Source organism: Strongylocentrotus purpuratus, unplaced genomic scaffold, assembly GCF_000002235.5.
Source record: "Strongylocentrotus purpuratus isolate Spur 01 unplaced genomic scaffold, Spur_5.0 spur5_scaffold_14, whole genome shotgun sequence".
NCBI lineage: Eukaryota > Metazoa > Echinodermata > Echinoidea > Camarodonta > Strongylocentrotidae > Strongylocentrotus > Strongylocentrotus purpuratus.
This window is the reverse complement of record NW_022145599.1, coordinates 23,012,099-23,027,530: the sequence shown is the minus strand read 5'-3', so window position 1 is coordinate 23,027,530 and position 15,432 is coordinate 23,012,099. Positions and strand designations below refer to the sequence as shown.

General features: G+C 34.5%; 1 protein-coding gene across 2 annotated transcripts in view; it reads left to right on the top strand.

Moving 5' to 3' along the window:
- The first annotated feature begins 572 nt into the window (after positions 1 to 572).
- LOC100888873 overlaps positions 573 to 15,432 on the top strand; it is a 29,749-nt gene continuing 14,889 nt past the window's right edge. The window contains exons 1-13 of one of the 2 annotated variants that reach the window (XM_030984496.1): positions 573 to 716; positions 2,099 to 2,278; positions 2,709 to 2,765; positions 2,962 to 3,066; positions 3,444 to 3,548; positions 4,124 to 4,219; positions 6,107 to 6,169; positions 6,974 to 7,152; positions 7,782 to 7,847; positions 8,821 to 8,926; positions 10,811 to 10,926; positions 12,123 to 12,214; positions 13,575 to 13,660. In XM_030984496.1, coding sequence (XP_030840356.1) covers positions 2,222 to 2,278; positions 2,709 to 2,765; positions 2,962 to 3,066; positions 3,444 to 3,548; positions 4,124 to 4,219; positions 6,107 to 6,169; positions 6,974 to 7,152; positions 7,782 to 7,847; positions 8,821 to 8,926; positions 10,811 to 10,926; positions 12,123 to 12,214; positions 13,575 to 13,660 — 1,128 coding nt within the window. In that variant the 5' untranslated portion in view covers positions 573 to 716; positions 2,099 to 2,221. Of the gene's footprint in view, positions 717 to 765; positions 1,223 to 2,098; positions 2,279 to 2,708; positions 2,766 to 2,961; positions 3,067 to 3,443; positions 3,549 to 4,123; positions 4,220 to 6,106; positions 6,170 to 6,973; positions 7,153 to 7,781; positions 7,848 to 8,820; positions 8,927 to 10,810; positions 10,927 to 12,122; positions 12,215 to 13,574; positions 13,661 to 15,432 lie in introns of those variants that run through there. The other variant, XM_030984498.1, reaches the window with a different exon arrangement.

The following is a 15,432-nucleotide window of genomic DNA, read 5'->3' as shown; positions in this document are numbered from 1 at the left end:
ACAAACTTATTTTGGGGGTGGACTTTCCCTGTAATAATTTAATGAAACGTCAGAGCTTCCGCGCTACGCGCGGAGGAAGGGGAACTTGATTCAAACAAGGATTTAAAGTCGAGAACGGTACGACGAATCGTCTTCTTTTCCCTTAATAATTTAATGAAACGTCAGAGCTCACTACCGCCCCCCTAAAATAAAATCCTGGTTACGCGCTTGAGAGGATAATAACCCATAATAAGCCCATGTGGGCCCCACATGGGTCCCAAATTTTCTGAAATGTTATCTTTATTGAAGGTGACTTGAAAAAGTTAATAACTTGGAAGGGAGGGGTACAACCTGCCACACGCTTCTACCTCTTGGTTGCTTTGATCCATTGCCGAAAATATTTTGGCACCTATCATCCCCCCCCCCCCCCAACCACGGATACAAATCGACACCCCTGAATAAAACTTTAATTCCATTCTGTAGACTTTCACCTGTAATCACTACCGTCTGAAATACGACTAAACGTAAACATCCGGATTGCAACCACAGAACTATATACGTATTTTACAGTTCTGTGATTGCAACATAACAGCACTCCTCGGCTTGCAAACTATTTCATCACGCTCTTAGTCTTAGTAGATCTATTTACATTTCTAGATTGTTCCTCTTGTTCTACACTTATTATAGCTGGGCTGGAAGCTTTTGGGAGTCACCCTCATGATTATCAAGTAAAAAAGGTGAGATTTTAATATTAATTTATGGCTGCCTCCGTCAAATTCCTAACTGAGCTGAGGCTGAGTGTTGTCTGCTTGATTTCCCTTCCACTAGCCTACTGCGAGCTGATTATTTTCGCCCCTGGATGTGGGGGTGCTTGTTCCTGTGAACTCCGGTCGGGCCGAGGCCGCTTTCTCCGCGCCTAGCTTCTTAGTCATGCATTTGCCTAGGTTTTTCATGTGGTATAGAACCTTCTCGATTCGTGAAGATGAATGCACGAATTGGACTGAGTTTGACATTGCACCATCTGAGCATGTTCTCTGTAATGTTGCATAGATATTGGTATAGCTTCAGTCTCTGAACAATTAAGTATTAAAAGAGTCTATATTGAAAATTGTTCCACTTCCACTGAGCTGAGCTGAGACTATACATTGCCTCCAACTCCAAGCTCCAGCTCCACTGACTGCCTCGACTAGTATAGCTCTACTCTAGCTCTATTGCTATTCAGAGACTGAAGTACATTGTACGGGTAAGTGAGGGGAGGTTGCCCAGCGCTGTTGGTGTTTTATTGCTGATCTCTTTGCGTGCAGTAGCTTCATTAAAACTGAAAATTAGCTGAAAGTAGACTAGACCTAAGTCCTTATAATTATTTTGATGTGTTTTACAATGATTTTGAAAGCTATATTTTTTTGAAAGTATATCACTATATGAAAATGAGATCTATTTTCTTTCCAATCATAAATTTTGTAAATCAAACTGTTAAGACTTATGTCTAGGTAAGAAAAACCAGGGGAAAACTTTTCGCTGCATTCTGGTGAAAATCACTAATCAGCTAATGTAGAAGCTAGAAGAAGAAGATGCACAAGTACATCAGATCCTGTTTAAGAATAGATGCAAGAAGACTGAAATGAGTTGATTTTGCTTATCACTATATGTTTTTTTCAGTCTATTTATGTAGAGACTAGAGGGTCTGATTATTTATTCGAAAGGGGAACCTCAAGAAGATCATTGCTCTGAAATCTCAATTTTTAAAAAATTTTCAAACTTAAAAATAGCATCTTATACATGTTTGTACATCTTTTGCATGTAGGTATGACCAATTCAGTCTTCAATACTACAATGTTTTGTTTTTTTTTCATATCAAAGAGCACTCATCACTCCGAAATAGAAATATGTTGTAACATGACAATGTGACAAGTACTACAATGAACTTGGTTCAGCACCCTTAAAAAGTTGACTTACAGTGTCCAGTGTGGAGTTTGTTTATTCGTGATCTGGATGATCATGATATCTAATTAACTCTAGTTAACCCATTGTCTCTGTGTACCATCTACATAGCTCATGTACTAAGCATTATAGGAAATGAGAAAATTAAGTATTCAACTTGTTAACACTCTATCTGCAGCCTGTACATCAAACAAGGGACATTATATCGCAAAAGTAAAGCTACCTGTTACCATTAAATGGTCTGTGTGATCTCAATAGAGCAAGAGATTTTTTGTAGACCACTGAACATTTGCTTGAAAAGATGAACCTCGGAAGGCACAAAGGAGTGAAGATTAAAGGTGGAAGAACATCTGCAAAGTTGAGTATATGAATATTTCATACCAGCTTGGTGTACAATAGGGAAAATGGGATAAACCATTCACCCAGTGCGAAAATATTTTTTTGATAACACTAACAAATGTCATCGTGAAAATATGCATGTATGTATTAAAAAAGCTTTTTACCCCCTTTACTTAAACAGAGTATTCCAAGAATAGAGTTTGAACAAATTATTTGGATTTGCCAAGTTCTATGTATCGTACTTAATTTTTTCAGTGAATTAGTAAAGATTGGAATTTATCAAAATCCTTTTTTTTCCCAGAAATATTTTAGGCTAGAAACTTTTATATATACATGATGTATGTATTGTGTATACTTTCTCTTAATCCTAAGTACTTACAAAGATACTTACATACATATGTAAGTATCTTTGCACTCTGTTTATCAATGTTTCATTTTTAATTCTACAGATTATTGATGATTGGGAACTAGTGGAAGTGGTTTGTGAGCCACCAAGTAAAATACATGTAAGTCAAAGAAATATTCTTTAAATCGATTGATGTCTTGAAAGTCATTTAGTACAGAATAATTTGTGTCATGCCTTATGTCCCTTTGTATCAATGAGATATTAATCCTCCATTCTCAGACAGGTCTTACAGCAGGTCCACTTTGTTGTCGCTGTGAATTTATCCATTGTATTTTGTTTCTATTCTGAAAATCAAGGAAAAACACAAAAAAGGTTCCAGAAACTCCAGAAACAGGAGAGGAGGGTATGTAGGAGGAGTGACACCACAGCCTAACCCAGATCAATATCTCCTAAAAAGTGAGGTAAGTGTGTGGGAGTATTAGTTATTTTATCTATTTTATTTTTAAAGTTTATTGATTAGATGGAATGGCAAAAAGGCACCTGCAACAAAATGTGATTGTTTTCAGTCAAGCTGATGAGTAATTTTAAGTAATCATTATCATTTTGTTTACATCTATGACTTATATCATTTACAATTCCATTTTTACTGTAGGCCATACCTATAAAGGTTGTGATCTTCGCAATTCCTTCTTATTTTGAAAATTTGTGTTGCATTTTATACTCCATGAATTCCCTTGGATAAAAATGTATCTTTATTTGAATTTTTTCATTATCATATATATATTTTTTTAAATATTTAACAAAATTTCAATTTCATTGAACCTTTTCATTTGAATAGGATTGGCCCGAATTGCCAAAATTAGACAATCGTGAGCTAGTAACCACATCAAGGGAGAAATCTGAAGCAGAAGAAGAGCCAACAATTATGTCTATGGATGGAGAGGTATGTATTAGTATTCTGAGATATTGTGGACCTCCTGATCTGACGTAACACAGTATAACAAATTGCACACTGATGTGAGTTGTGAGAAATGATAGCAGAGCCAAGGAAAACAGGATTTGACATTTATCATTGTATTTAATTTATCCTTCTCTAGAGCCTGTTTCAAAAACGTAATTCTGTATAGTCCTGAAACCCGGGCAATAAAGAAAGATCTGTAGACATGGTCGGCTTTATGGCACCTATACTAGGTTAGGCTCCTAATGAGATCAGAAAATTTCTCTGGGCTAGGACGCAAGACCAAGGCCCAAACTGTTGCTCAACACAGAACCCTGACTTGCTATTCATGATTTTTATAGAGCTTAAGTTGTGTCAGATGTCGTCTGCTGGAGGCTGCAATGCCTACACAAGGACCACTGCCCCCACAACTTCATTGTTATAATTGCACATAATATTGATCTTGAGATACAAGACATATAATATGATCTTCATCTGGAAAGATTGAACGACATCAAAGAGTGAACACCATGCTGATAATGATTATCATTTTTATTCTCTCTTCATATTGTTTTCTGTAGAACATTGAGGACAGCTGGGGAGGACCGGTGGTTCCTGTGGAGGGGCCTACCACGTTGACGGAACGAGAAAACAATATGACTAAGGCTCCTAATTTTGTAAGCTTCCCGTCATAATACCGCTCATACAAAGTTTTTAATTGGTACATGAATGTTATTTAGAAGTCTTCTGTCAATCCAGTATTCAGTCCAATACAAAAAGATTATTGAGTATACTACTCTAATTTCTGATGTATTCAAATTAAATTTCATATACCGGTAATAGACCAGTTCACGGTTAGCACATGGCTGCAATGACCTTGAATATCCACAGATCTTCAAAACACGAAGAGGTCCCACTTTGTACATTTTGAAATAATCATTCCTACAGCGATGGAGGTGATACATAAATAGCCTTTGTTTCCCCTTTTCAAAGAATACTTCCACCTGTGTATCATGGAGTGCACTGCTTTTGCATGAATGAATAATGAGTACATAACTTTCATGAGCAAGTATCCAGTATTTCGTCTCTGTGTATTTCATAATTTGTTCTGCAATGACCTTTATCTACTCATGCTCAGACTGCAACCGTGCACTGGCTTATTGAATCGAATTGAGCTGAAGGTTAGATTACCTTTTCATAGCAGCCATTAGCTGAATTGAGATAAAACATGATAAACAAATTACATGGATGAAGAATGTGTATTATTAATGCAAAGATTTAACTAAGCACATTTAAGAGTTTACATGAAAAAATAATGTCCACATTGAATACAAACGGAAGTAATTTGTCCAAAATTGAAAAACTGATTTGATTTGATTTGAATTTATTTCCATATTTCACAAATACATTTGAACAAGTAATTATACAAACAAACAATACATTAAAAAATCGAAATACAATTAAATGAATGAATTGAAGACTAAAGTACAATAAAATATTACAAAGTACAATGAAATATTACAAAGTACAATAAAATATTACAAAGTACAATAAAATATTACATAATCAACAATTTGTTTGTAATTAACGTAACGTGAAATGGCTTTCACAGCAAAACAAAAAGTTAAACATTTGAGTCGACCCGATAAGTTACATGAAGAGATAAAAAAAACATAATAATGTAATAGTAATATGGTTGTTGTAAATAATAACAGAATTGACAGAATTCACCCCTGCACCTCTAAAATAAAGATAATGAAACAACTTTTCATATGACTAGGATTTACATCCATACTTTTGGCATTTTTTCATAATTAGAATGGTATCATGCACTGAAAAGGGTGTTGTGAGTATTTAAACAAGTGTTTGAATATATTGAGTATATAATAGAGAAATTATGGAAACATTAATTTGAAGAAAAAAAACATAAATTATTATGCTGCTAGCCTGTAGCAACCACAGAGACAATAAATCATAAATGCCATTAAAGATATAAAAAATTAACATGAATGATTGGGTAAGATTTAGATAAGCATTTTGTTTCTAGCTTTATCATAGGTTGAAGACATTCTTTCGGATTCTTTCCTGTGAATCCTGAATCTTTAAAAAAAAAAAAAAGAGTCAAAATTGAAAGACAGTGCTCCTGGTTTTAATAATAATTTTGTGCTTTCATTCCTGATATCCAGTTTTTCTTTGTGAACATGATTTTCTGTTCAAAGTTGTTCTTTAATGTCTTACTTAACCCTGCATAGCTTGTAAATGCTTCAGGTTTTCAAATCAAATTTGTAGTAGTATTTGTAACCTGAAATTACACCCATGCATCATAATATATAATTCTAAAATTTGTTTTAAAGCCATGAACAATTTACACTTCTCAAGAAAACACTGAATATGAAAAGTCATATTTTCTATTAAATCATTAAATGAACAGTTAAAGATTGCGAAACTAAACAGCTGTTCCTTTTTTCTATACTCTACATGTAGTTGTCACGGATAGAAATTATGTAGTTACATGTTCCTTTCTACAACATAATCAGTTTGCTTTATTGCCCTTGTTTGTGCAGGATTTGGCTGAATTTTTGGAAAGTCACCCAGATTTGCCAGAAATGGAACTTGCTGTTGTGATGGTAAGTGACTTTTGTATGATGATGGTCAACCTACTATCATAATAAATGCATGTATTCATCTGACTAACATAAGTATAACCCCTTCTCACTCTTCCTGTGACTCTTGTATGATGTGTTACTCAATCAAGGAATACACCGAAGATGCTATCAAATGCAAACAAGCTAACTACATAATGAAAAGGATTCAAGGGCAATCCAACATGTGTATTAACTTCATTAGTGAGAAAGCAGAAAACAAAAGAAAAATACATATTTTGAAATATAGATATGACAAAATAATAAAGAAGTTGTGAGTGTTGAAAATATGAGGTAACTAAATATATGCAAATCTTAAATTGGCAATTTGCTCAATGGATTGCGACGTATTCACGGTCAACTCCCCTGTATGTCAAATACTAAAAATATATTAATTTCTGTTCTTCTTCTAAGCGCCTTCTCCCTTTGAGGGCTACAATATAGATAACATATTATAGGTCTTTCAAAAAAGAAAGTGTATCCTGAGTAATACATATTGAAAAGATGACCGTAATTGTGTGTGTTTGAACAAATGGGAGAGTTGCATTACTGATTCAGCCAATTTGAAATTTTCCAAATGATTCCCATATGATTTAATACAATTTCCAAGAATTTATTATTTTCTTGTTGATTGTCCAATTTTGTTCAAACTTTCTCCACACTGCTTCTCAGATTATTCTGCCTTCTTTCAAAGCAATTTGCTGTAAGGTTAGATTTCCCTTTAAATTGTAACTGAATGCACTTGATGGTCCTAATTTTACTAAACCTTTGTGTTTCATCCTCTATCAGGCGATCAATTACTTGCATAAACAGAAGGTGTTATCCAATAAGGACCAGACCGGTCTCATGTACCACCCTGTAGGATTGAACACTTACCAGACTCCAGCATCAGAGGGTAGCTTCTTATATCCCCCCATCCCTCTCTACAGTATCCTGGCAAAGATCTTAGATCAATGGATGCTTCGAGGGTAAGCTCATCAATCATGATATTATTATCATATGTAGGTGTCTTGGTCTAGTGGATCACATGGTATGCAGTTTGAGTCCTGCTGCAGCACTAATGTCGTGTGGCACTAATCTACATTTGCCACACTCAACATAGATGAGGTAAATGAGTACCTGGCAGGAATTTATTCCATGAAATGTTAGAGCCCCATAATAGCAGCCATGCAAAGCTGTGGTAATATAGCCTGACAGACATGAGAGCTGTACACCCACTTATGTTTTTTTTTTATTATTTGTTAATTATTATATAAGAAGTGACTATTTCGGGATTTAGGTTGACTTGAAGGTTAAGGCAGAGTAGAGAATGGGATTGTCCTAAAATTGACATCAAAGAGAATATGATGGTTGGTTTAGTAACAAAGTAGAGTGCAAACACATCTATCAATCATATTGGTCACAGATAGACATCTGATTTATACACAAAGTAATGTTGAAAAAAATTGCATACACTAAATTGATGTTAGTAGGCTGGTTGTTACACTGACTGCATTTGATGGAAATAGTACTCAGTATATCACCAAGAGACCTCATTATATTACAAGCTTTTTGCACAATATTTCCTAATGAATTTGTTTTATTTTCTTTAATACAGAGCATGTTATGCCAAGGATCTGATAACATATGAACATCTAGATGAAGGGGATGGCATTGATAAAAGGTGTGGAAGTTTTCAAGTTTCTTTTTTTCTATTGTTGTTTTATTGCGCGAATCTGCTGTTGCTCATAATTATGATGGTGATTTGGTGATGATGATGATGTTGATGAAGACAATGATGGTAGACCGATGGATGGACAAATAGTATTTATCTTATTTACTTGTTAAGGCATTTAAAGTTATAAGAACAATTTGTATGCTTGTATAATGCTTTTATTTTAACACCAATAAAAACTGTAAATGAAGTGAGAGCTTGAAGATAAAGAAAGAAGTTATAGAATAAATTTCAATTTTCATTTTTAGCTGCCTTTAGACTAACTTAAAGTTGACTTGAAATGACATTCTAATATGATATGACAGGTTCGGAATCGCAACAAGTTTTGTGAAACACTTAGCGGACAAGTCCAGCGACAGCATCAACATGTCGTCACTCTTGTATTAAAGTAGCCACACGAAGAATCAAAAGTGTTTTGAATTGATGCAAAACTCATATCATTGCGAAGGGGAAGCCTTGTCGATCAAATACAACAACTCTTCTCTTCAAAATATGTTTGGGGCCCGCAGTAATAAACTCTCAAAAAAGTTAGTTTTGAGATCCAGATTTTCTGCCTTCAGCGGTCCTTTGTAGAGCGTCAATATTTGTGACGTCACATACGGGACACGGCTGGCTAGCTGCATACTGCTACACGGCACTGAGCTGTTCGTCCAGTGTGTGACGTCACAATTCAGAGCTCACTACGCTTGTGTGACTTACGTTCAGAGGCGTTCGGGGGTCTAAGGAGGGTCTTGAAAAAGTGCATTTTACGCTTTTCCATGATATCTATATGATTTCTCAGCAAATAGTTCGTGTTTTTCAAGAGAAAATCTTTCCATCCATATGTAATTTGTTCTAATCATGAGTTGTTAGTGAATTTTCTTTGTGTAGCTCCTTTAAAGATGGTTACATGAAATGACCCTCTGTTCTCTTTTTGGTGCAGAAAAATAGTGCTGGACAATGCGACATGTCACATGATAGGAATCGGAGGATCATGGGAAGGGTCGGAGGATGACGAGAAGAAACACAAGATTAGCCAGTTGTTTAGGGTAAGGAAATTGTTCTAGATTTTGGTTTCAATGGGCTTAAAAGTACTATGTCCCTTTTGCAGCCAACCTCAAATTCTGTATAACTTTGCAGGAATTATGAATATATCATGTATGTCCTGTCTGTGAAATTTGAACGTTAGCAGTGTCCTAATACTCAAATTATGCAAGGAAACCCGGGTTACTTACTAGACGACACTATTGAGTGACTGACTGGCTTTTTTCTTCTTTGGTAATAACATACATAAAATGAGCTGTAAAGGGTACATGAGCATTTGTCCACATCAATAACCCACTTCTTGTGATGGCCAAAATTAAACTGATTGAATTTTTGTGTAGCATAAAACGTATGACCATTCGGTACAATGGTCTGAAAATCAAGACGATTACTTATTGGCTCTATAGCTCCCAAGTCGATTTGACAACTAATAGTCGTTATTTTCCCACTTGAAGAGGTTTTCAAGCCCCACCTTTTTTAGGGAAGTTCTAAATTAGTATTATTTTTCAAATGCCGTTGGAATTTAACCTTTTCAATTTGTTGGCCTGCAAATGGGGCATAGTACCTTTAAGAGCTGGTGTTGTATAAGAAATTAAACAGTGCAATCTAATGTATGCTGTGTGTATTATTATTATTGATGTAGTTTCATTTCATTTATTTTCATATTTCTCATATACATTTCAAAATAAAGTACAAGCTTTTTTGTTTGTGAAATCACATTCATTGAAACATAATAAATAACATAAAGATAAGTGGTCAATAAAGAGTACTGATTTAACTGAGAGATATTGATGGGACCTACATGAAAGCAAACTTGTAAAGCTGTAGGCCCCAGTGAAATAATTTGTGGTAATGAATGGAGGACAGATATAAATAGTGACCAATCCAAATAAATATACAAATAAAAAGGGAAAGAAAAAAGAAAAATGTGGTGGTGCTCTTTATACTTAACCTCCCTTTCTTACAATGTAGACAAAAGTAACCTACTTAAATTATTGTACAATGGGTGCTCAGCTGGTAAACAAACATTACAAATGATAATAAAATGAATACATTTGTACTTACCGTACATAAATAGAAATAATGAAGCGAGCGAGCTCAACGTGTCAGCCGTCGCACTCTCGGATATAAAAAGTAAAGTTGATTTTATAAATTTTGTAGACGTATTTCCAAAAGCACGTCAGCCAAACCCAATACACTTGCAAGTAAAAGTTATACATTGACATCAAGATAAGATTATTGATAAAATTAGAAAGAGAAACATTGCATGCAGATAAATGTATCTAGAAGAGCATGATTAGCAAACTGTGATCAATGTGTAATAAATCTATAGCTTTAGATCAGAAATATCCAGGTTTTAATATAATTTTCAAAGGAATTCTTAGTTTGATGTTGGAATATTTTAGAGAAGCTAACATTTCAAGATTCAGTATGCTGTATTACCCCCTTGATCTCTTGCACATGTATGTGTACAATATTAACTTTGTACACATACCCGATACATGTAGCTGTGTCTGTGAGGTTCATGCAGTATGTGTTGTGGGGATTACCTTAGATTGGTCCAGGGAAGATTATACTAGAGGAAGGGATGATGCATGGGCATTTAACTGTGTAATTTCTAACTTGAAAAACCCACATTTGTAGCAGAGTATATTTGAACAATAAAATCCCTGAATCAATTCATCTGACAAATGTAAGTAAATTGAATCCTTCTTATATTGATATATACTATGTGTTCCTTTTACAGCTGTGAATGTGCTACATGTACATAGTAGCAGTGCACATGCTACCTAGTTCCCATAGTATGGGCCTATGAGTGCCCAAGTCAATTAAGATCAATCTATACAAGTATTAAATATCCCAGGACTTATTTTCTTATTTGTGTGTAGGACATTGGAAAGAGAGGTCTACTGGACTTGCTTGGTGTGAGGAGGACAGTGGGGACAGAAGATACCTTCCCACCAACCAGAGACATCCTGCAAACAAGTTTCAGGGAACTAAATAAGTGAGTACTTTCTGCTTCTCGTTGTACGGATTACTGGTAAGCAAATGCACAAATGTAATTTGGAGGGGGGGGGGGGGGGGGGGGGGGGGAAGGGAAGTATATTCAATTTCATTTTTTCTAGCCAGCCCTCTATGATTTTCTACGTCCACTGTTGTAGTTGTAAGTTGTAAATGAATATCCATTCAATTTATTTCAAACTCAAAATACAAATTACACAAACTTAGCAGGGGAGGGAGAGGGAGTGAAGCTATTAAACTGTCTAAATTTTAAGCCACGAAAAGATCATTATCATTTCTAATCCACTGGCTTTCAACTGATAATGAGACCTCTGTCGGATTCAGTCGATTTTTCCCCAAATATGTATACAAAAATATCCCCTTTTTTAATGAAGATTATTGACAGCATTTGTCAACTACAGCATGCCTACATGTAATAGATTCAATTAAAGGAAAGTCCACCCTGGTTTTAATATAAGCAGAAAAGTGAGAAAAACAAACATGAAAGTTTGAGCAAAAGCCGATTAAAAATAGGAAAGTTATGGACTTTTGAAGTTATCATCAGTGAAACACAAATTGGCAACACTGTGACGTATGTGAGCTCCTCTACAATTTGTTCTGTACAGAAAATTTCATAAAAACTTCCCATTTTCTTAGTTATTAATGAAAATTTGTAACTTTTTAATTTTTAATTGGTTTTAGCTCAAACTTTCATTGACTTGTTTCGCTCATTTTTCTACTTCTATTAAAACCAATTTCATATCAGGGTGGACTTCCCCTTTAACAATTCTTATAGTTATACAAGAATAATAGGTACAGTGTAAATGTATGAAGAAGGTATAACTTGTTATATTGGAATAAAATTGGAGATATAATGAAAGGAATAATAGCTGAAAATGTTACACATACAGTATTTGGGGTTTTAGTGTGATTTTGAATGTTTGGAAGCTCTTAGCAGTTTGAAGATAGAAGGATGGTGAATGTACATACAAGAAGGTGCTGTTTTTATGCATAACATATATCTATCCTGCTCCTGTTATTTGAGTCTTCCAATATTTCTTTATTGGATGAATGTATATAGATTGAACAACTGGTTTTAAAAAAGATGGAATTTAAATCTTGTAAGCTGATTATTTTGATGCATATGTTAACCTTGCTGAATGACGCCACCCTTGTTTTCATTTTTGTACCTCTTACCAGGGCAAGTAGTCAGCTTACAGTTGGAGCGAGGGCACTAGAGAAACATTGCCATCGAGATCAGTCCAATAACTGGTGGGGAAGACCAAAAGGAAGTAAGTACATATGGATTAAATCAAAGTGAAAATGCGTACCTAATTTTGGCTGGTTGATTTCATTATATAAAAGCCCCCTCTCAATAGAATTTTTTCGATCTCACCCGAGCGATATGTGGATGAGAAACAGTGGGGGGTCTGATCGTAAAACTCGTGGTGAGCTTTTGGACACCGTCTTAATCAGCCATCCACAAAAACCATAACAACCGCCACCTGTTCATCGCAATCGGCTGGCGCGCGCTGTGTACATGACATGTAAATTACGGGTATTGTATACATTTTTTCACGGCGATGATGTAATTTATCCGGGCAACATTCCGCGAGCGCCTTAATAGGCCGTTTATCAGAAAGTCTTTTGGACAACGTCCGGACGTCACCCTCCTATTACCCTAGCTCGTCTAGGGTGAGATTTACCTCGATATCGTCTGGACGTTACCCTGATTGACGCGTCTTAATTGGAAGTGGATAAATAGTCGTCACCGCGACTTTATTTTCCAATTAAGACGGGGTTTTACAGTAATGGTTTCATCCTATTTAGAATATCTTATGGCATACCTAAGGTAGCTTTAATAACAAAGTCGTGATTTAACAAAAAATGTGACTTGAACACAAAATTTATATTTGTTGAAAATCATAATTTTACCACACAGAGGTATGGCCACATTGTTAGGATATGGAGCTGGTAAATGCAAGTACTATCTTCTCGATGAGGCTTAATGTTATGTAAACTTTCATTCAGATATGTCAAAAAAGAACATTTAATTGACAAATGTCACTAACTATTTTGCAGTTGCATTCCAGATGCATCTTTTTGTGCCTCTATATCTCTCTAAGACATCTAAAGCATGCAATTACTATACAAGTTTATAAATGATAACCATTGGCTACAAATTTGCTCTTGGGCCCTGATTTAAAAGAACCAGGTAATGAGTTCATTGCAACATGATATTAATTAATAGGTACTATTATCTTTTAATAGGTATTACTATTTGTAATGTTTTATTAAATGTGAGAACTCAGTCTAAAATATTGTTGATGCAAGATGACTTGTAGACAGTTGGTGATAATGGTATTAGAATTCTTATGAAATCACTCTTTGATTTATGTTACTCATCCCACATTACAATGACAATTTGACTTAAAATTGACATTAAATTCTCCCCTTCTTCCAATATTTAAAAATTCTTTCAGGTATGTGTATGCTTAAATTCCAAGACAACTGTTGAACAGTATGACTACTTTCGAATCAGTCAAAATGCTTAATATTACATGTACATGTAGGTAGGCGTAAAAATACCTTATTACCCTACAAAACCCACTTTCTAGTCGTCTATTCTCATTTATTTTCCTCTTCACCCAGATGATCAATCCAAGAATGAAAATGCAGAGCGTGTGCTCAATAAGATCCTCAATGAGGTTGGATGGCTTAATATTCATCAGCTGCCGGTAAGTATATCATTTGAACTGTGAATTTTGATTTGATTAAAATGCAGCCTCAAACTTTGCTGTTGCAGTATGGAGAATATTGCTTCACCAAAGAATAATTGCTACTTAATAATAATAATAATAGAAAGTGCTTATAAAGTGCATATAATTCATAGAATTCTCTATTTTTTTAAAACAAAAATACATTAACAAACATTGTATCAGAAGTTCAGAACATAGTATTCATGGATATATAAAGCAATTCAACCAGAAAAAATAACATAATGAAATCAATATTTATGTACATGTAAAATTAGCCATTGTGGTGGGAAATGCACCTACCATGTGGAACAAGCCAGAGGAAACCACAAGCAGATCATCCTTAGTGCAAAACCATAAAACAAAGCTTTTACAAAAATGAATCTTTTGCGAATTGTAAACAAAATCCACTTTAAGCATTAAAAAACTTTGCAAATAGCATTGTTATGTCACTTCATTTTGTGGTATGAAAATTTCTTGTTTTTGATCCATTGTTGTTGTTTTTATTGCAAAATGTTGATGCTTGTGAGAGTTTTTGGCTGTACAATGTAATGTGATATCCCTTAAATGGATTCTAATGACGTGCTAAGGATAAAAATGTAACACATGTATTAGTGGTTTAACATACCAGTATTTTAGACTTATAACATATGAGTAATGAAATTGTTTGCCCACATTTGTCCACACAAAATGCTGTTAAGGATGATCAGTTAATTTTTCCTCATAGTCATAAAGAGCTCAACATACATAGAGTATTGAGGACTGTTCACTAATGACTAGGATGAAATTAGGTATGGCTGTAAAGGGTTTGGATCAGAGAAAAATGCTCATTAGCTAAAATGGGTGATCAACATCGATATCTACCTTTTCTACTTTGACTGATTTTATCACAACGATGACATGTGACGAACCCTTTACAGACAGATCTACTATAACAAGAAAGATGAAAATGGCAAATGACAAAGCCTAATAGTTATTGAATTGAATTGAATGGAACTTTATTTCATTCCAATCACAGTAAAAAAAACATTATACATAATTGCAAAACATAAGCAAAGAAAAATATGTTGAAATAAATATATATATATATATATATACGGTACATTGGGAAAAGAAAATGAAGACATGATTAAATCTACTTAAAGTATAGGATAAAAAAGGTGCATCCGTGAAAGCCAGAGGAGCTTGATGAATGGGCGCACTCTGAGCGCGTCACAATAAAATTAACAATAAAAAGCTCAGTCAGCTTACAAGATATCATTTAAGAAGAACTATAGATATAGAGGATGAAGAAAAGTGTGCAAATTTGGCATCCTTTGATGCATTTTGTCTCTATAATGATGAAAGATGTTATTAATTTCAAGAAATATGCTAAATGATCTGTTGACGAGTGCAGAATACATGTACATCTAAATTATTAGTAATAATAATAATACTACAGCATTTGTTATGCGCCATGACGCCATCGATCTAGTAAACTATTCCGAGGCGCAAAAATACCCCTCCCAAGTTTTGTAAACAAAATTAGTATGCTAAAAATTGAATTGTCCAGATTTATGGTTCTTAAGAATTGGACATATCAACGCTTACATCTAAAAGTATTCAACAAATCTACCTTTCATTCTTGAGTTATGAACAAAACAAAAAACCTTAAATTTATAATAATTACATTTTTAATTGTTCATGTTTTTCTTCACTTTAGCTATTTTATGCCTCCGTCCACCAACAGTGGTGGCAGAGGCAAAATGGTTTTA